We start from the raw sequence: 22,728 nt of genomic DNA, 5'->3' as shown, positions 1-22,728 counted from the left end.
TCTGGAAACTGCTTAAATATCTTATTATTCCTACACATGTGAAAGAAAGAAAAAAAAAAAGAAAAAATAGGAAACTAGATGGGGAAGTGCTCTCATAGCATGAAAGGAATGGCCTGAATAAGAACAGAAGTGATTATAAAAGAGGATATTGAATTCTTGGATGCCCTACAAACACCTACTTCATTTTGTCTGTTTATAAATATTCTGTAACCAAAGATCTGAAAGTATTTTATAATACTAGTCAGTTCTTGCAGTATCCTGCACAGGGAAGTGATTTATTACCACAGCAACATGCAGTAGGTTTCATAGCCTGAGGTTAATTGCCCAGTATCACACAACAGCTAGTGGCAATGCTAAAAATAAATCCAATTCAAGCCTGCTGTTCAGATTAAAACATAAGGAGAAGAAGCAAGGAACAACATATGTCTACTACTTGAAGTATTGTATAGAGATAACTGTACCAGTGCCCATCAGACAGATTAGCATGGACAATGTGAATTATAACACAGTAGCAAATCCTTTTTTCACTTTTTGTGAAGTTTTGTTCACTTTCTTCAGACATAGTGGTGCAGCAGCAGCTATGATTCTGCATCCTTATACAGGAGGATGCGCAAGCCCATGAAGCTGTCCTCTAACACAGACACACCCACTCAAAGATGCTGGAAAAAAGGATTTAGCCATTCAGGCAGCATCCTCCAAAGGAAAGGTAGCATTTAACATACTTTAGGTCACACTGGCTTGTTTGTTTCCAGATTTGTCTTTACAAGCGAATAATATTAGATAATGAAAGTAGCTTGATTGTATGCAGCAATGCTTATGTAACAAATGACCAGTTCTTTTTGCTGAAAGATGTGTCTGCTTCTCATGTGTAGTAAGGTTAAATACAAGCACACTTTCTCAGCAAATCTCTCCCTGGAGTACTACCATTGCATTTCTTATTATTAAACGCTTCACAGCTAACACATCCATCTGCCCATTAAAAATGCTGCAATAATATTAGGACAATTAGAAGTAAGAAATGGCTGGGATATTTCATACACTTTGGCCAGTAATAGTAATTTAATGTTTTATTATTTAAAGATGGACACATGGAACACAGATTAAGTAGTGTGTACAAATGTGAACAAAGGTCTGAAAACTGAAAGGTAAGTCTGAAAGATCATATAAAACTGTCATCAGAAAGTATTCTCCTTAAACCCTTTTGTGTTTCCTTTTCATCATTAACATGGCTCTAGTGAGAAGGCAGTGAAATGGTACAAAAAAGCTAACTGTGCAAAGCATCCCCTTTTCATCAAGTCAACAGATGCTGTTTGGAGAAAGGTGAAGGGGGAATGATGTCAACCAAAAAGGCATAGGGAAGCCAGTTGAGCTCCACATCTTGCCATCCTTCACTGATGTAACACTCACAGTACAGTACAGCTTTTAGTACTTTGATTGCTGGACAAGTGTCATGCTATAATACAGCATCTCCTGGCAGGAGATCTACCTTTTATGTGTTCTGTAGCATGAACTGTGAATATATATTAGTACAATCTGTTATGTGGCAGTGAGTAGAAGGACATTCCAACAGAGTTTACTTCAGCTGTAAACCTGAAAACTATTATATAGGAAACATAGTGAGTTTGTGTATCTGTCTTCCAAATGGGCTGTTAAAGGTGACCTTGAAAATAAATTGAAACAGCCCTAATGATATGTTTTAGATATCTGTATAGAAAAAGACAACAGTTTACTTCACCTTTTTATTTTTTTTAAATCCATTCTAATTGGTGAAGAAATTGTTCACAGGCAAAAGTCCCATATAAATAAAACATAAAAATCCATTTAAATACTGACTCCTAGAAGCTTCTTATTAAAATTTTCTCCTGATACTACAGATAGTAGTGAAATATTCAAAAGCATCTGTCTACACAAGAAGTAAAACATACTTTCAATGTGGGGAACTTAAAACATTTTAGGAATAGGCCTCTGATGAGTTGCTTCTCTGAATTTCTGAGTTCTCTAATTTTGATATGGTCCTCTTATCCTGCTGCCCAGAGAGGTTTCCATAAGGAACAAATTAAGTTTCAGATGCACAAGAAATGACAGTATTTTTTTACCACTTTACCAAATTGAGAGCTTAATAAAGTTTAAATATAAATATTTAAATTTAAAAAATGTAGATAATGCCATAGCTACTTTAATTGTACCCCTGTACTGCAAAATTAAAATAGCATTTGTGAGCTGATTTAAAATTTTCATTGCACTTGAACTATATAATAAATCCAACATGGAAGTATCTCTGCTGAAGCTAAGTCTGCTGAAAACCTTTACCTTGCTTTAACTTATTTTTCTTCCCACAGTGGTCTCTAAATGCCATAATGCTTTGTGACCAGCAATCACTGTGAGCAATATCCCAAACGACCCCAGTACCCCAGCAAACTGCTAGACGAGGAGTTCAGCATAGCAGTGGTACTGTCTTCAGGAGCCCTAAGCAATGTAAGTCATGGTATTAAACTGACTTGTTTTGCTTATACAAACTCCACCTTGGGGAGGAGAGGGTGAGTCAAGTGCTGTTAAAACCACTTAGGTAGGGAAAAAAAATAAAGCATGTGTTTAACAAGGACCCATAAATTGTTACTATTGTTACCTCCTGAAATATAACCGGATTTGCAGTGAAGATTCTTGCTTTCTAGGGGCATACTCATGCCATCTGCTGGAAAGTTATGGAATTTAGCAAGTATTTATTATTTTTTTTTCAGTAGCATTTTATTTGCTGGGTTTTAGGTGTTAAATTCTTGTGCTTATTCTTTTTGTAAAGATCTGTAGGTAAATGTAATATAGTTCAATGACACTTAAGTCAGGTGGTCCAGCAACTTTTTGTACATTATGAAGGTATTAAACAAATTGCCAGCATAATTTGGTACTGATCGTGTGATCTTAACCCTTTCAAGTGAAATACTAAATCAGTTTATCCAGTCAATTAACACTCAAGACTTCTTTTTTCCTCTTGATTGGCTATTTAAGCATGCTAATGTTATAATATGGTTGACCGTGACAACAAACATATTAAAATGATATCAGTTCATGTGGAATACAGAAATATCAAAATAATTTGCAGATTATTGTAGGATGAAATTAGTGAGATAATTCCACATTTTCAGTTCCTTGGATAAGCCTCCAGCTTGCATGCACCTTAGGTCAGCCTATAAATGGATCTTTAAACACCTCATCATTGCACATATCCAACATTCCTGCAGGTATAATTTTCTAATAATGCAACAAAAATAGTTATGGAGTTAATCAAGAATCAGTGAGGAAGCATTATGCATCCTCAAAGGTTATGCAGAAAGCAGGACTGTCCTCTAGGTTTTACTATTAAATAACCTCCAGGTTCTTATCAATACAATGTAATGAAAAGATACAGTATTTAAGCATCAAAATTCTCTTCTATATATTGCTCTGTTACTATTCCCCGGATAAGACCAGTTCTGAAGAAATAGAACTCATCCTGCATATGCAGTAGGCCAGGTTAGACAGAGCCTTGGGTGACATGGTTTAGTGTGAGATGTCCCTGCCCATGGCAGGGGGGCTGGAACTAGATGACCTTAAGGTCCTTTCTAACCCTAACTATTCTATGATTCTGTGATTCTATGTAGTAAACTGATTTACTATTCACTCCTGGTGAAGATATAACAAAGAAACTGCTGAGCACAGAGCTAAATAAACGACCTTGAAACTGTTGCCCATGTGGAGGCTTGTGATGTCCTTAGGCAAACTCACTTAGGCCTTCAGTCTGCTGAGGATGGACAACTCTGAAGAAGAGCAGAGCATGAGCATGGTAGTTAGGAGCAAAGAGCAGAGTTAAGAGAGTTATAGGGACAGGAAAATCAATTGAAAAAAAAAAACCCAAACAAACGATCAAACATGAAAGTAGAGCATTATATCTATACATTACTTCATTTTTTTTTCTTGCACAGAATTCCACTTTTCAGCTGTAGACAAATCTGCTGTACAGATAAATCAGCAATGGAGATTTCTACCAGTAAGTATTGATTTATTTGTTTATTTACAAGGGTCAGAGGGTATATAATTAGAGAGAGAAGGGGTAATACAGAGAAAGTGTGTTCTCATGATCGAGAAGATGGGGAAACTAGAGGAATAGTTTTGTCTCTGACACCACCAATATGGTTCAAGGGGCTCACTTAAGAACAAAGGTCATCGTAGATGGTTATTAGGCAATCTGGTGGGGGGGGATTTTTTTCATCATATTTTTCTATTTGTTTTTTTTTAAAGATGTGCTGTGGTGTGGGTTCAAGTCTGACCTTTATCCAGTAATGTATCAAGGTGGGCTAAGATTGGGACTATTTTTAGATTGGATATAAGGAAGAAATTAATTACTGTTAGGGTGGTGAGGCACTGGAATGGGTTGCCCAGGGAGGCTGTGAATGCTCCATCCCTGGCAGTGTTCGAGGCCAGGTTGGATGAAACCTTGGGTGACATGGGTTAGTGTGAGATGTCCCTGCCCATGGCAGGGTGGTTGGAACTAAATGATCTTAAGGTCCTTTCCAACCCTAACTGTTCTATGATTCTATGAAGATTCTGCATGGTGAAGGCTTGTCGCTATTGTTCTATGGCCCTGTGCTAAGGGGTATGGAAGGTTGCAGCCCTGAGATTCTCCTGAGGTAGCATAAACCACATATGAGCAAGGACTTTAGTCTGCAGAACTTGTAAAGGCAAGGCAAGATTTTTTAATTGAAGTTTTAACTTGGGCATAACATATGCACAGCATGTTTTTCATTTAGTGGTTGCCCAAAGGGAGAGCATACCAGAGCTGCAGAAATGCTCAAAGCTCGTAAGGACAGTTGTGTGCTAAGTACAGAAGTGCCTCATGCTGGAGGGGTGGGGGAAATATCTGAGGCTTCTTCACTCGGATGCACAAGATTTTAATGAATGTTTTCCAAAAATGGCAATGTCAGTGTAACTGCACTTCTCTGACCTGTGGCATGAGGATGACACAAAAGCTGCTGCAGCATTTATAGTGGATTATAGGGTGTTAAACAGGAGTACCATGTAAATGTATCAGATGAAACTAATTTGTTTAAAATTAGTGCTAGGATCAGACTGAGTCTGATCTATGACCATATACTAAGCAAGAGTAATACAAGTAAGTGTTGAATAAACTGTGCCAGCTGAGCTTGGTTATATCTAGAAAAAATAGTATCCTGTCAAACTGTTATAGAATGTCTACAGGATAAATATAAATCAAGACTGTGTGGACAATTTTAATTTAAGAATTTCCTTAGCTTTTCCTTCCCTTTAAAACCTTTAAAGTTCTGTTAATGTGTTTTGATTGAGTAAATTTATACATTTCTTTTTTTTTATTGTTTGCTTTGTTACTGCAGTGTAACATGAATTACAGTCAGACTGAATTGCATCATTTCACATTATTTCAGTTCAAAATTTATGTAAAACCAGCTTTGAGTTTTCAGCACCCTCTAGAGTAAGCAGAAAGCTCTGATGGCCTTTCTTTTCCTCTTAGATCATAGAATAGTTAGGGTTGGAAAGGATAGCTGAGGTAAAATACTCCTTTTTTGCCTTTTTATTTGACTTCCTGATACTCTGAACATTTAAAAATATTTATGGAAGTATTGGAAAGAACTAAATTGAAACATGTGAAAGCATTAAATAAGTGATCATATTATAAAAACAGTAATTAAAATCCTTCCACATGAAAACCCTACTTTAGGAAAAAAAGCCAATCAAACAAGTTTTTACCTGGCAGCTAGGAATAGAATTAATATTAAAGTGTGGATTTACAAGCCTGCGGCTGATGTTTTACCTACTGTAACTGCAAAAGGAGTCTGGAAGGTGTGCAATAAGATTTAGTAGTTGTATACTTACCACTCTTGCAAGAAAATCAAGTCATCATTTACATGAGGATGGCTCAGCTCCTCCTGTTCCCTCACTGATCCTCCACCATGCTGTCTAGTGACTGATTTTTTGCTTTACAATTTTATATCCTTTTACACTGGTGCTTTCCTCCATGGATCCTGCCGCAGAATGGACTCAGTCAGAGATCAATATGATCGGACCAAAAGCCATTTATTGCAAAGTATTAACTCCTTATATACTATTGCTTACACACACCTACAGCGATTTGGCATATCATGATTGGATACACGTCTTGAAGACCCTTAGTGACTAACATATAATTGGTTAAGCACAGATGTGAGAACTTGCCCTTGAACGCTTGCCAATAGTCCACAGTTCTCATAACTCAGTGAATTCCAGCTTCTTCTGATCTTGTTTTCTTAAGCTTCTTTGGGCCCCTCATGGCCTTGCTGTATCTTTTGGAGTTATTCAGAGTTCATGTACCAAATATCCATTCTCCTATTGTCTCCACAGGATCCTTTAGCTGCTCCTTAATCCTATATCAAGAATCTCCCTTCTGTCTGCAACTGGCTTTTATTGTTTTAGCATAATTTTAAAAATCCAGTGAATTTCTCAGTAGTCTGAGCCAAATACATGCAGCTGTCCTGTCTCAAAACTATCTCACAGTCAGCTGAGTCCATAGATAAAGAATAAAATATCATGAAAGTCCACTTCTGTTGTCCCCCTAACCACAGCCATCTCTAATCATACGTTTTGGCCCACCACACCACTTACTCCCAGCTGCGCTTTCACAGGTAGGTCATGCAACCGCTGCTGAAAGGGAATACCATCTCAGCAGACCTACCAGCTTTCATGAATGTATAATTTAGGCAGTCTCCTGGACTGCATCTAGGCTGCTTTGTTAGTTATCGGTAAAACACTACAATTCAGATGAAGGAAGGACCCAAGAAACAGTAATACATCAATAACTCCTAACAGAGAGCTGAGGGTTGCACAAGTTACTGTCTGCTGTTTCTAACAATGTCAATTTTGTTTTCTAACAGTGACATTAACCTGCCAATAAAAAGGCAACTATTTCCCTATCAGTTTACACTGGTAATGCATTATTCATCATACAGAATTAGAGAGCTTAGCTGAAGGTCTTTGAGAGAAGTCTCGAGCAAAACACCACAGAAACTTGGTAGCTAAGATACTGTTGATTCTTTCCAAGCAAAATAGAGCTCCATCTGAAAAAAACAATTTGACAGCTTTCTTTTAAAAACCAGGTTAATTTGTTTGAAAGACCATTGCAAAAAGAACTGAACATGGGCTTGATGTCTGGAAGCTACACTTGATACAGAGCTTTTTATTATTATCATTATTAATGTCATAATATGTTTGCTGCTGCAACCAAAAACTTCGTTAAACAGGTTGGTGATGGAGGAAGACTAATTCCAGTGCCCAGTCTCAGTGAAGCTGATAGATATCAACCTCTGAGCCTTGTGATTAAGAAAAGAACATGTTCGATTTCAAAAAAATCTAAATTTGCTTCAACACCTTTCACATTGAAAGACATCCTGCAAGGGGAGAAAGAAATTTCTGCAGGTAAGGTTTCTATCTTTCTGCGAAGTGGAAAAATGCATGTTTTCTAGGAAATACAGAACAGTAGACATAGTTTAAACTGTGCAGGTAGTGTCATGGGTGTTTAATAAATGGGTAATAAACTTGTCTTGCTTAGTCTTGTAACAAATAAATGAGGCGATTATACTAAAAAGCCTTGATATTTTCTGAACTATTATGAATCAGATTCACTTACGCCTTGTGTTTGTTCACAAATGGCAACAAATTCCTGATGTGTTGATGTATGTTGATTAATTGCTACTTAAAAATTGTTTTAGATGTTAATGCTTCTTTGTATACTCACTTTTAACCATGTAAGAATGGCCTCAGTTCTTCAGCTGTTCCATGCTCGTAGTCTGCTGATGGACTGTGCTCTGCACCAGCAGAAGCGTTTAGATTTTTTTCCATGTTTGTAATCTTTTTTGTGTATTGTAAAAGCTTAACTGGGTGTAAATTACCTTTTCTATGCAACATCAGAAATCTCTGAGGTGACTCTAGGAGAATTAGGAGGTGCAAAATTGAACTATACTGCTGATACTTTCCTGTACCTTCCTTCGAAAAGCTGGTGTAATTTTTGTCTACATTTTCTCAAAACAGTGGCATTACATTATATTGCTTACTTTATTTATTTTGAAAAAAGTCCATTCTGACAAAAGTGTTGATCGCATTAGTTGCATTAACTAAAAACACTACTAAAACAAACCAGTATGAGCATAAGATAGAAATACTGGTTGACCTCACAAAGTGGGGATTCCAGGATGCAAGCATGATGAAAAAAGTTGGAGAGAGAAAAATCTTATTAAAAAGTCTGCAAAAAAGGTTGTAAAATCTCATTACAAAGTCTCACAAAATCTTACTAGTCTTTTCTGTAAAGATTAGATATCATGTGCAGAATGTATTGGCCTTTAATGTAAGCAAAGAACTTTGCAATTGAATTTCTTTTTTTTATGTGACAAATACAAGCAGTTGCAATATTTTTAGAATTATGAAAAATATATGAAACATTTTTTTGCTAAAATTAAAGACAAACAGGATTTATAGCAGGTGACTTCATAATGCCAGTTTATCCTGAGTTTCAAAGGACTAAAAAACCAAGAGTAAAACCCAGACTCTCAAATGAATTTGAATGCCTAATCCCTCTGTTCTACCTGCTCTATTAGTTTTAATTTGGCAACCAATATGTTCTAATATTCAATGGTTTTAAGGTTATAAAAAAAGCATTATAGAAATGCTTTGGCACCTACCCTTTGATTGCACACTAAACTGATGCAAACTTTCAAGTAAGTCAGAATTAATCTGTTGCTTTCAAAATAAACTAGCATAGGCCCTGAAATCATCAGGCATACTTGGAGCATGTGGTTAGTCATTCTCATTGGGACATGTGAAGTAAAAGTCAAAGTTAATATTACTGGCACACCCCTGTCTCAATCAGGTAAATGTCATCAGTAGTAATACCAACGAGGAACACTAAATTCCACATCAAAATGGTTAAGCACAGTAGGAACAGTACCATTTATTCTCTCTTGTTGTGCAAAAAATACCATGTTCAGACTTTTTATCACACAGTGGTTATCTTCTTTTACCTAGGTGTCTCGTCTTACCAATTGCTTAACTATGAAGACAAATCAGATGTTTCGCTTAATGGTAGAAGAGGAAATCAGATAATGAATGATGTTGGTTTTGATGTTGCTGGATCAGATTCTGTTGCCTTTAAAGCTTCATTTGGCATTGTGACCAAACATGAGGTTGAAGTACCAACGTTACTTAAAGAACTTACTACAAGGTTATATTATATATTTTGTTTTCTGGTTCTGTGATTGTATTTCATACAATTAAGTTGAACCTCTAAAATGGTTAGGTTTTGATTATTTCTAGTCAGTCAATAGCAGTCACCATCTAATATTTTTTTGAAGAGTGTATGGTTGGATCACTGGGATTAGACACACAACTTGTACAATGCAGATTGCAAAATTTTCCTGAATTAATTCTTGTCTGTATTACAGTGCATCTTTCAGGAAAAAATATAAATCCAGAGAGGAAGAGTCCATCCAAGGTCCTATCTATATTCTATACTATTGAAAATTTGAAATTTATTTTGAACAACATTACTTTATTTAAGGTTTCAGAAATAAGATTTCTTTGCCTTTGTCTGATGAACTAGAGAGCTGTATGCGTTACTGCCAATGGAGGTGCTTCAAGGTTTTGTGAGGTTATTGCACAGCCTTTTCTTTCAAAAACAAAGTAGATTTATCTGCTTGAATTTTAAATAAACTTTTGTTGCTGTTCTCTAAACGCAGTCTCCATTTTTCAAATATCCTTGTTGAGCTAAGGACACTGAAAATGAACTTGGTGTTATTGTAGTGCTAGTGCAAATGTCAAACACATAGAAACACGATGTGACTAATTCTAAGTGTAATTCTCTAGTTTGTATTTCAAAGATTATTCCTCGGCCATAATGTTACCCCAGTGAATCCCAGTGTTGCATCCCAGTAAATAATTTACTGTGTGATGTGACATTTGTATTTTCAAATTTTCCTGTAGTTATTTACCAAGCAGTGCATGTCATTTTGTATCCATTAACTCTCTTGTTCTGTACCTACCTTTTTCTTGTTTATTTGTAACCTCCAAATATTATGATTAATAATTGAGGGTAGCAGAAGAGTCCTGGTCTTCTGATAAAAATATTCCGTGCTATAGGACTAAGAGCTCATGCCTGTAGGAATTCTCCTACAAACACTTGTTTCAAGATTGTTCCGTGTTTATGAGTGATAGTGTTTTCAGCTATAGTTGACATGTATTGTTTAACCCAGTTTTTAATCCATTGATGCCAGCTTCTATAGGCATTATTTAGGCATCTAATCAAAAAGTAAGACAGCTATTGATTTTACTATCTATTTTCTTTAAATTCTTTCTGACTGACATTAACTATATCACTTTTTAAAAAAAATGGTTATTAATTAGAGTGCATTGACAGTTCCTTACTGTCACTAAGAACAGTGTCAGATGGACAGACCTAGAATTTTCCAGGATGTCCCACATATCCTCTCTAACATTTTTAAGTTACTGGCTTTCCTTGAATTTTTTAGTGCTTCTGTTCCCAAACATAGAAAACCAGTATTAAGTTTCCAGAGACAACCTCAGTCAGTTGTTTTACTGTTATGATACAGAAGTTATGCTGATTTATTTACTGTTTGATAGTTACTAATTCTATTAAGTTACTAATAATTTCTGAATTTCCTTCCTGCCTCCCTCTTGATTTTAGAAAAATAAACTTTGATCATTGTCTAGTCCATCAATCAAGGAAAAGTAGGATGGAAATTCTGTGCGTGGTCATGGAAAGTATTAGAACTACAAGGCAATGCTCATTAACTGTCCATACTGGAATGCGTGGAGAGACAATGAGGGTAAATATATTTGACAAAATTCTGTAACTTAAATGAACAGACATAAAAAGCTCATTCTTATAAATTATATGGTTGGGGCTTTACTGATATATGCTCAGAAAAAAACTGAAGTAAATCAATATTATTGCACTGATGTAAACTGATTAAAAGTTGGTATTTTGTTTAGTATTGCTTATGTGACTGAGGGATGGGAAATGCATGAAAGGATGGCTAGACAATGAGCCATTGCTTTGGGTGAAGCCTCAGCAAAAACTACTTCTTAGTTTGAATCTCCAAAACTGTATAACCTATCTTTCATTTTTATATTTTGTCTTCTATAGCACATTAGATCTTCAGGTTGTTATTACTTCAAGGATTGGCATCTTACTCCCTGTCTTATGTTCTTTCTCCCTCTACCTCTCTTCAGTGTGTTTCAATAATTGAACCTACATATCTTCTGAGGTTTGCCCATTCCTAGTATTTCTAAATAATTCATATAATTTTTAATGAGTGATGCAAGTTAAGCTACTACCTCTGTATCTAACTTTATTAAAATGAAAAGTTGTTAATAGAAAATTCCTTAGTTGTGGAATTTGATGTTCAATTTCAAAGGTTCTTTCTGGCATTATAATTCTTAATATATACAGTTAAGATACTATTTGGTGGTTTGTTTTTTTTTTTTTCATTTCAGTTTGTAACTTAATTTCTTTTGATGCTTTTCTAAATTATAGTTTCACTTTATTGAAGATCAGAATTGTAAAGGGCGGGACAAAGCCATTGTTTTTCCTGCACATACAACTATTGCTTTTAGTGTATTTGAACTTTATATTCATTTGGATGGTAATTTTGGTAAGTGATGCAAGTTACTGTCATTATTGCTATTATTTATAGTGATCTGAGCTTTTAAAATAGTTGCTCTTGATATACATAAGCCCTGATCCCTTACAATGGTATGCTTTAATTTTATGCACATAAGTAGTCTTTCTTTATAGGAAAAAAATATTGAAAAGATAATCAAGGCAGGTGCTAGAAAATATACTGTCACGGAAGCATTTTTAAAAAGTTAAGTATGATTTTGTAATTTCTTTGTGAATCTTGAAGCTGCACGGAACAAAAAATTACTTTCTTATGTTTCTAGTCTGTAAGGAACAGGCTTATGAGACCATCTGATCAGTTTTGCATAAAATAGGAAAGCAATAAGACCCAATTAAAGGAGAAAATGTGCAGAACTTGGAAATTAAGCTCACAGTTTTTTTCTGTTGGGGCTTTAATTTCAGTCTGATACATCATTACTGCATATGGATATACTGCATATGGATATCTGAAGATATTTGTAAAAATCTGAAGATTTTTATAATCACAATTACTGGAAACTAATAAAAACATTGCATAGCTCCTGTAAGTTTTTCTCCTTTGGGGAAAGAGCTTATGTATTTACATAATTTGCACTTATTAAAATGTAACTTATACCATTATTGATGTTACTAAAGTTGTTAGGAGTAAACCAGAAAGTCAATTTAGGATTTCATCTAGTACTTGATAATATCAAATGCAAAACTCCCCACTGATCAGAGTGATGTTAAGTGAAGTTTTAACCACCAAATTCACATGTGTTTAAATACAGAAACCTCTGTAGATTCACTCAATAGGAATTGTTTCAGGAATTGCTTAACTATAACATTGTGGCTTTCTGTAAATAGCAAGATAAAGAGACCTGATTAGGGTATTAATCTCTGTCTCTGCAGATCTATATAACACTATGTTCTAAAAGTTGAAAATAGCTCTGTACCATTTGGCATACACAGGATAAAACAGGTACTCTGCATTGCAAAGCACCCTTTTACTGAACTGTGAAATACCTTCTCTTCTGTGAAAAATTTAAATGTATTCCAAACCAGGCATAATTACTAAATTAAAAGTAAAGGAGATAATTTTGTATGGTGGTTCTTTATATTCATTTAAGTAGAATGCTTAAAATTATTTTAAGGAACTGTTTTAACTTTATTTTACCTTTATGCAATGGTAGGTACATGCACAGTGGTTTTTTTCCTCTAAAATCATTAGTAGTGAAATAGTCAATGAAATTTATATTTCTATTTGCAAATTGAAGAGAATTCTCAATTGATAATATTTAAAACATGGATTTTTTTATGTTATTTGTAATTGATTATTGTTATAGTTTAAGTGTTTTCTCTCAAGTTATGGATAGAAATGCAGTTATACTTGCTTTTATTTAAAAAAAATAAAGTTTTAATAGTTGATTTGGTGTTAGAAGAGATCGCTAAAGAGCTCACAGCATTACTTCTTATTTTTCATTATTAGTTTCAAATGAGATCATAGAAATGTTTCTCCTTCAGAAGCAGGGCTTCCAGTTACATGATATTGACTTAGTCCCTTAACATGGCCTTAAATTGTGTAGAAACCAAACCGAACTCTGAAGATGTGTGCTGAAAGCCACCAATATTTTATCATTCCCACTGAATCTGTGTCACTTGATTTTATGGGCTATTACTATGTGCAGACTTGTATTGGAAAGTGGTACTAGCCATTAAAAACAGTAGCAAAGCTGAATTTAATCACTGTTAGCTTTTTAGATTAGAAAGTGTGTTAAACTACCATGCAGTTACTGCTTTTGCATTTTGTTTTTCTAAAAACTTAATTTTAATTTTTACAGAACTCTGCGTGACTCCAGTTTCAAAAGGAGGGTTTGAAAAAGAGAAATCTGGATCATCTTCATTGACCAAATTAAGGAGGTTAAAGAGTAATCTGTTTCATCGAAGTATGACTTTTGATATTTATATCCAAATGTCTTAGCTAATGCATGAAAAGTGGATTTTTGTTTCTCTAATTTGTGTGCAAGATGAATGTTTAAAGAAGAAAACTTCGATGGAAAATGTACCTCAATTTCTTGGGTATTGAAATAATTGTTATTAAAATTTGCATTTGAGAATCTGATTCACAAATAACAAATTAATTGTATTGCTCTTCATTAAAACTCTAAAGATCCTAAAAATTTATGGCTGATGGTAAACTGGTGTGGAGTAATTATACAACTAACTACAGTTAACATTAAGCCTATTTCACATGCTTGCCATTTACAGCTAGTGTTATGCAATACAAGTTATAATCTAGAAATAATATTTAAGGGCAAACTTTCAAAATCTTTAAAAGTTTAAAAATCAAACAATATTAATTTAAATTTTTGAACATACTGTAGGCTGTATGTTCACATGGCAAAAACATAGGCAAGATACCATCATAGTTGCTATATCTCATTCTGATACGAACACAACATCCAACAAAACTGTATATACATATATTTTCTTCAGAACAAGATCATAAACTTTTAACACTTTGTAGCCTAAGCTACAAAGTGTGAAGATAAATGTTGAGTAGTAAACACATCCTGCTAAAGGCTGATCTGTATAGATGTCCTTGCTCCATTGTATCCTGGTTTTAATCAAAGGGGTTTTATGGAGCAAGCCTCCAGTGCTGCTTCAGTTCATGCTAAGGGGATAAATCTTCAGTGAGTGTGATACATATCAGTAGCTGTAGCTGGCTAAAAGTTTGTCATTCAATATAAACTAATGAGTCCCTGAAGAGAGAGGAAAAAGGTAAGTAGTTCCAAATAGAACTTCTTCCTGGGGTGTTTGGATGCTCAGAAACCTGCTAGGAGGTCAGCTTGGAGTCCTTTGAATTTTCTAAACCTGTTATGTATTGGTAGGGGTTTTTTGTGTGTGTGTGTGTTTTGTTGTTTTGGTTTTGTTTTTTTTTATAAGTCCTAGGGGGAAGAGAAAGGAATTTACAGGTTTTAGAAAATAAAACTAGAAATGCAAAATAAAAATGGTTAAACAGGGAAGTGCGCAGCTGTGATTTGATTTGGCACCAATTCTTCAAAAGCTTGCCTCATGGTTATTTTTTAGGTGTGATTCTAAAAAATATGTAGGGAACACCAAAATTTATGGCTTCTCTCAAGTGTCTTTTGTGAAGTTAAAATTAAAAAAAATCATCACACAGGGCTTCTGATGGGAAGTAATTTACAACATGGCATGTTTAGAACAGTTTCATGAATCAGTTGTTAGTTTCATAACTAGATTGACAGGTTGTTTTGTAAACGGTTCATAATGTAACAACAAATCACTGCTTTTGTGTGTGTATGTGTGTTCTTTTTCAGACAAAAGAGTAGCGGCTACCATTGCTAATTCTGATGCTTACTTGGAGGACCTTTTTACAGATTATTATGAAAAAGCTGCAAGCATGACTGATCTCTCTACAAGCTATCTCAGAGAAGGGTCTCACATCCGAATTAATTTACTTAATAACAACATCCCAAAAGGTCCCTGTGTCCTTTGTGGAATGGGAAGTTCTAAAAGGGAGACAGTCTATGGGTGCCTTGAGTGTTCTTTTAATGGACAAAAGTATGTACGACTGCATGCTGTGCCCTGTTTTGACCTCTGGCATAAGAGAGTAAAGTAGCCGAGCTAGGTAAGTGCCTTTTGTTACAGACATGGGCATAACTGTGCCACAAACTTTTCAGAATTAGTAAATATGACTCAAATTGTTGAAATGCAAAATAGTGAAAGTGCAAAACATTTTATTACACTATTATCTTCAAATTTTTGCTTTCCAGTCCATGAGCTTTTACTTGAAAATGTCCTAATTCATTCCCTGACATTGCTTTTCTTTCTAGAACCTTCTCCTTTCATTATCATGATAATGAAAAATGTACTTTTAAATTGTATTTTCATAATGTCAAAACATATGCTAGAACTTACTTTAAATTGTTCACACAAACTTGTTGTTACACTGCAAAATCTCGCCTTTATCTACCCTGGCATATGATGAAAGTATTTGTTAATAATTTAGTGTCCTCATGAATGTTTAACTGAAGTATCAGATTAAAAGCATGCTAAAACTTAGCTACTCTAATGTTTCATTTACAAAAGGGAACAACTAAAACTAGGGATAGGGGTTTCACATTAGGATGCCATTACCATATGTCAATGGTTTGTTTAGATTACTAAAAAATACTAGGTAGCTCACCGTCTCCATTTGATTGGATTTTGGCTCTTGACTTTTTTACGTGTTCAGAAAAAATTGCTCATCAGACAACGTGTTTTGGAAGCTTACAAAAATAACAGAACTACATCCTCCCCTATCCTTCAGGGGTAAGCTCTTACAGGGGTAAGGTCTTAACCGGTAGATCTCAACCACAGAAAATTAAGTCTGTTGAGAATGTAAACACCAGAGGGCACTACAGAATTGTGTCCAATGCTGAGGCTGGGAGTGCCGTTGATTGAAGCTCTCCCTGTGCTATTTTAAACTGGGAATACAATTTCAGAAAAGCATTTCTACTTTTTCGCATGACTTTAAGGATAACCCAGGTATGGAAGCTTTTGTACTTGTGCTGCCACTTTCACTGTGTGCATCTGATTATTACATGCTGAAAGGAATGCAGCCACTGCTTTTCAGGTGAGAAGAGTGAAGTATGTTACACAAGTATTATGATGACATCTGCACAAGCAGAGCAGTTAATGAGCCTGAAGTACTATTAACTATTGCTACTTCTTTAAGTTTTTCCTAAGTGAGGGTAAAAAGAATGATGCCCAAGCAATTACTTATGTTTCTATACAGTATCTCCCACCAGCTTGTGGCATAAACCACATACACATAAATATTTAAAACAAAAAGGAATATACATATGGCTTTAGATCTCAAAACAGAGCTCTAGCTGTCAAAAAAACATTTTTTCTTTGTCACCGCTTCATAATTCACATTTATTATTATTTCTGAACTATGAAGCAGTCACACTGGTCTATACATAATATGTTGGGCACTATAGTAGCAGTGCAGTGCTGCATTTTGGCTTCAGTCTGAGAATAATGTTGATAACAGACCAATGTTTTAGCTGTTGCTGAGAAGTGCTTATACTAAGTCAAGGACTCTTTGGTTTCCCATGCTCTGCCAGTGAGGAGGGGCACAAAAAGCTGGGAGGATACCTGACAAGGATCCCTGACCTGAACTAGTCAAAGGGATATTCCATATCATAGAACATTATATACTGAGCATAAACTGAGGGGGGGTTACCTGGGAGGGACAGATCGCTGCTTGGATCAGGCTGGATATCAGTCAGTGGGTGATGAGCAACTAAATTGTGCAGCACTTGGTTTTTTGGAGGGTACTTGGGGTTTATGCCCTCTCTATTTCCTATTATTATTGTGTATTTTTAATTTTATTTCAATTATTAAACTGTTCTTATCTCAGCCCCTGGCCTTTTATCCCCCCCTGGTTCTCCTCCTCATGCCCCTGGAAGTGGGGGAAGTGAATGAGTGGCTACATGGTACTTAGATGTCTGTTGGGGTTAAACCATGGCACACCTCATCCAAGTAAATCATGATGGTGTAGATTTTTAATCTGGTGCTGCTGAATAAACTAGCTAAGTTCATACTTTTACAAAGTCAAAATTAAAAACCCACTTAAAATACTAGCTGTTTATGAACCCCATTATTCTTGCTAATATTACAACAAAGAGGTTATTTTAAGCTTCTCTGTGTTTCTATGTTGACATTCAATAGAGGCTGTTCATTTTCTTTAAGGCCTTTTACAGTTAAATTTGCTGCAAACAGCAATTCCCCAAGAAGCTGGCCTAGGAGCCTGCAGAAGTTTAACAGATATGTCCCTTGGAGTTCGTTTTCCCTTTTTAGTTTATAGGGGATAGAGAACTAGTTAGAACATATACTCATGTCAACAGGTACTGGAACCATTTTTGTGTGCTTGATAGGACAGAAGTAATTATTTTCATCAGTATTCTGCAAAATGAGAAAAACTACTGAGTAATACTGTAGATTAGGACATAATGCAGGAATCACACATAACAGATCATAGTGTTTTCCAATTTTATTTCTTTCAAGATATCTAACATTGTATTAGTTGAACGCTAAAAATAAGATTTTTAGTCATTTTAAGAGGTATAAAAAGATGCCATCATAAAAAAAATACAAAAATTTTTGTGACAAAGTATTATTATTTAAAATTCAGTGTCCAGAAAATGGCCACAGATATTTCTAAGTACTCAGAGTTCATCATGCTGGTAGACATTGTACTCCTTTGCTGATATGAAACCATCTCCATCGTGGTCATTCTTCTTAAATATATCAGCTAAGATTTCATTATGGACTGAGGGATGACGTTTTTTGCCATCTCTTGCAAATTCTTCTTTCAAATACTGGCTTATCTAGAACAAAAGAAAAAAGTTCAACCATTGTGGCTTTTATGACAGTACTCAAAAGCTATCTTCAAGGACAGTTGGGGTATATATGTAAGTTATTGTGACTCCAGTGCAGACACATCTTAAGTTTGTTTCTCAGCAAGTCCAAGACACACTGAGATATTACTCAAAGCAAATTTCAGAATTGCATGGTGTAGTTTGTGTAAGCACACAGAAGCTTTACACAACCAACTGCAGCAGAGACACCTCATGTAAAGATAAGGCTATGCAACTATACCTATGGTTTTATACATTATCTATTCCAAATTAGTTACATCATACTACCTCAAGTTCAGAGAGTTTCTTGTCACCGTCCTTGTCGATTTGATTGAATGCTTCAACACTGCGAGGTCCCTTATTTACTGCATAAAGTTCAATCTCAAAGATCAGTGTTGCATTGGGTGGAATCTTGATCTGTGCTATGAATAAAAATGCATTTAAGAAATCAGACACTATAGTCAGAGATCACACACATGATGAATTCACACATAAAGAGTCTTGGGTTTTTGTTACAAAAGGCAGTGTTAACATTAATCTTAAATTCTGAATTTAAATATATACAGCTAGACAGCAACACTGTTCACATTCTGTTAGATAAATGATTTTGAGAGAACTTTGCAAACAATGCAATCCCCTGAAATGAAATTACATTGCTCATATTAATTCAGGTACTTTTAAAAATTAAAAGGGTTTGTGTTATCATGAAAACCAAGTTTTTCTGAAGTTCTCACTCTTTCACATAGTATCAGATGATGGTTAGAGAGTGGTTCTAAGCATATGCCTTTATTAAGTATCTGCAATCTGATTTGAAAGATTATAGGAATAGACCAGTGCTCATATGTATTTTCTGTATGAAGAAACAAGCAGGAAAAATCAAGTTTTACCAGCTTACTATGAATTATATCTATGGTTAAAGGTCTTGATGTAAAATAATGTTTAAAATATACATCTCATTAGAAAGAAGCAACAGAATGTAAGTCATCTGATTCACACACACACAAAAAAAAACCCAAACAAACAAACCAACCCTAACCCCCTACTGCCCCCCCCCCCCAAAGAAAAACAACCATAAACTACTAGAATATTTTGTCTGGTCTCTGAAATACAAAAATACATTAGACTTCATTATTCCCGTGTCAAAGATTTTTCTGGTATGTGATGTAAAAACACCACTGCCTATAAAATACAGGTCAGTGTATCATACATGTGGCAAAAAAAGGGAACTGAAGAGTCAGTAACAAACTAATGAGATGTAAAATAGTGCCAAAAGAGCATCAAGAAATCATGCAGCATAAAATTAAAATGTAAGCATGCAAGTAGCTTCTATTCATAGCCAAAGCCAGTGAGCATGACATTGTAACCTCAAAATTTTGACAGAATTTTGAGCTTGTGCTTATCCTTCATAGACTAAAGAAACACTAGAGAATCTACTTTGTAAATAGAAGGCAAACAAAACTATTATTCAAACTATTAGTCTAAAATATCCATAGCAAAAATGACAGGTTTTAGAGTTCAGAAGATTTTCCTCTTACAAACTTTAGAAATGTGGACGCTTTAAATATCTGAATATAAATCATGGTTTATACACTATTTACAAAAGAAAGATAAATACTAGAATTCAGTACCAGTAACCAGTAGTATACAAAAATACATACCAACAAAGGAAAGATATGTAAAGATTTAGAAAGTCACATGCATCTTTTTTAATTCAAGATTAGGCAGGCATCTTCCCCAGCATGCAGGAATACGCTGAGACATATGCAGAGGACAGGTATGCTGAAGAGAAATAACACTTTCTCGAAGTGCTACCTAGAAACAAACAGTTAACACTAGCGTTAAAGATTTGTATCAGTGTTTTTCCTTGTTGTTATGAGACTTTTGAGACATTATGCTCAAGGGGGAAAATTTATTCCTAATGAACTTCAATACCTACAATGCAATTGTATGAAAGACAAAATTGGTGCATGGAATTCTGACATAGTATCACTACCAAGCCATTGTTATAGAGCAGGAGCTACCTTTTAACAGAAACTACTACACTCTAGTCAGAGCTGAATTTAAATTATCTACAGTAACGTGCTGAAACACTGCATAAAATCTCTTTTTTGTTTAACTAGACTGCACACTTAAGCATCCTGAATTCAAGTCAGATTTAATGTGTTGTACTGCTGCAATTATGTAATGTGATACTATCTGCTAACCATCCACAATGTGAGTAGTATTTTAAACAATCTATTTATACTTAGATAATTCTGTGGCATGCACTGGATTACATTTCATTTTGCTCAGAAGATGCAGAATGTCACTGAAAGGCTGAGTAAGAGTCAAATAACAGAAACTAAACATGAGTAAAATATAATAGATCAAGACAAAAAATGCCGATATGAATAATGAAGATTTTCCTCTTGCTGTCAATTTTTCGTATTATGGCAAGACTTGGAAAAGCACATTGGGTGCCATGTACTGAATTCTATCGCAACCTGCGAAGCCTGGGTGTGGGTCTATGAGGACTACTTAAACTGCATAGGAATGAACAGTATTAAGATGCACAGCTGAAGTCATCACCTTCAGTGCCTCCACAAATAACAGGAGCAGCAATTCTGAAGTGTAATTTACAATAATGTGCTTGAAAGGGTATAGCAGAGGAAAGACAAAGTTTAGTATTAAAACTTTTTTACCATATCCTTGCTGTCCATATGCAAGTGACGGAGGAATGACCACTTTCCGTTTTTCTCCAGGACACATATTCATCATAGCAATGTCTAACCCTTTTATGACTTGTCCAACACCCAGAACGAACCACTTTGGATGACCTTCATTTTGCGTCCGGCTATTAAAAGAGTTGTGAATGGATAACAGTGAGTTTAGGTTTTTTTTTTTTAATATATATATATATATATATACATAAATTAGTAGTCAGTAAAAGCATACATTAAATTATTAGAACACAAGAATGCTTACAGTGCAAGAATATATAACATTTTTTCTGCTACATTTATAATTATGGTCAAATCTTGAGATGTGTAAGAGGCAATCTCTTTTAGAAATACACTAAAAAATCTACTCCATGTGCCAAAAGCAGTTGCTTCAAGAGGCAAAAAAACCCAAACAAGTAAAAGGGCAAAAAATGCAAGTAAAAATTAAAGTAAAAAGTTAAATATAGAATTATCCTATACTGATTTTTTTTCTTAAATGATACAAGTGGAGGGAATGAATAAAGATTTTAAACTAGGCTTTTGTTTTAAACTAGGCTGTTGTGTTATCAGTCCAGTATAGGTAAGGACTGAGCCAGGTACCTGAAAGAAGGAAAAGATTCTCCTCCATAGCTCTGCCAAGGTGAGTCCCAGCTCAGTAGGATGGACCACTCACCATTAAAAGCAAGGAACTGTAAAAATAAAGCTTTCACACAATGGGTTCTGTGCAAGGCAAGCTAAACCAAGCCAAACAGCCTGAAGAAGCTGAAACAGCCCGAAGATGGATGGCACCGAATGAAAAAGTAAAAACCTAAATGCTAACACTGGGGCAAAGAGGATGGCAGCAAAATCAAGGAAAAAAGCAGTGATAGGGAAAGGGCATAAATACTGCAAACCACTAGTGTAACTACAGGGTGCCCTGCGCAATGCCAACTACGTGGAAGTTGTCTAAAATAGCCTGCATCCTTACCAGAGCTCCTCCTCCAAACCGGAGTTTTTCTGTACAGATTACAGCACAGAACATGGCAAGTGATTATACACTGTTTTTTTTTTCACCCTGCTAAAGGGGTTCTCCACGTGATGTGCTATCAGCAACCCTCCAAACTGGCTGTCAGTCACAAGGGTTGGCTTTGGTTTACAGCTCATCTCGGTGCTGGTTCCTCTTGACATTAGGTAAATCCTGCATCCTCTCGGTGAACCAAAAAAGGCTGAGGAGAAACGACTAATGCTACCATCGTTAGCGTGGACCCCAATCTATGCCCAAAATGGGGGTACAGTGGGTACAGCTTACCCAGCCGAGGTAACCCTTTTGGCTGGGTAAGTGGGACCCAGTGCTCCTGGGGATGAAACAGCTTTGCCACGTACAACACCCGGCCTGGGGCCCACTTTCCCTTCCACCCTACCCAGTGCCCTGGAAGCCCACCTGCAGTAAAACTTGGATCCGTTGCTGGCCAAGAAACCATCATAGTGCGCGTTCAGCAGATCCCCCTTCTTGCTCTTGGGGCTGCAGACCTCGGGGAGGTGCAGAACCTCTATTTTAACCTCCTCCGTCTTCTCGCCGCCTTCAGCCTGCGCCTGGGCCGCCAGCAGGGCCAGCGGCAGTAGGAGTATCGGCAGCCCGCGGCCCATGTCGCTTCTAGAAGGCCGCCGGCGTGGCACTCGAACCGCTGGGCTGAGGGGCGGAAGCTGAGTCGCAGCGACGGGCCCGGCTTAGGCCCAGGCAGCGGCAGCCCCGGGGCGGGCGGTTCTGCGAGCCGGCCCCCTCCACTCAGGAAGTGAAAGGGCCGTCAGGAAACGACGACGGTGGTGTCGGGGGCCGAGGAGCGCGGCCGGGCGCGCATGGGAGATGCTGAGCGCCCCGCGGGCCGGCTGGCGCCGCCGGGGCCGCCGCGGGCCGCCGCGCCTGAGCTGAGCG

The 22,728-nt window shown here is 36.2% G+C and overlaps 2 protein-coding genes across 2 annotated transcripts; one reads left to right on the top strand and one right to left on the bottom strand.

Moving 5' to 3' along the window:
- Nucleotides 1-7,244: 7,244 nt before the first annotated feature.
- Nucleotides 7,245-15,691, top strand: PJVK (pejvakin). The gene is made up of 6 exons (XM_005152569.2): nt 7,245-7,455; nt 9,058-9,253; nt 10,733-10,874; nt 11,585-11,702; nt 13,528-13,632; nt 15,028-15,691. The coding sequence occupies exons 1-6, from the start codon at nt 7,245-7,247 to the stop codon at nt 15,327-15,329; spliced, it is 1,074 nt and encodes a 357-aa protein (XP_005152626.1). The 3' UTR covers nt 15,330-15,691.
- A 2,044-nt stretch (nt 15,692-17,735) lies between these two features.
- FKBP7 (FKBP prolyl isomerase 7) lies at nt 17,736-22,728 on the bottom strand. Its single transcript, XM_005152753.4, has 4 exons — nt 22,237-22,728; nt 20,799-20,950; nt 18,406-18,539; nt 17,736-18,087 (listed from the first exon to the last, which is right to left on the bottom strand). Exons 1-4 carry the CDS (start codon nt 22,440-22,442, stop codon nt 17,926-17,928), a joined length of 654 nt encoding a protein of 217 aa, XP_005152810.3. The 5' UTR covers nt 22,443-22,728; the 3' UTR covers nt 17,736-17,925.

The sequence above is a fragment of the Melopsittacus undulatus genome, chromosome 8, assembly GCF_012275295.1.
Source record: "Melopsittacus undulatus isolate bMelUnd1 chromosome 8, bMelUnd1.mat.Z, whole genome shotgun sequence".
Taxonomy (NCBI): Eukaryota; Metazoa; Chordata; class Aves; order Psittaciformes; family Psittaculidae; genus Melopsittacus; species Melopsittacus undulatus.
The sequence above is the reverse complement of the archived record's forward strand: the minus strand, read 5'-3'. Positions and strand labels throughout refer to the sequence as shown.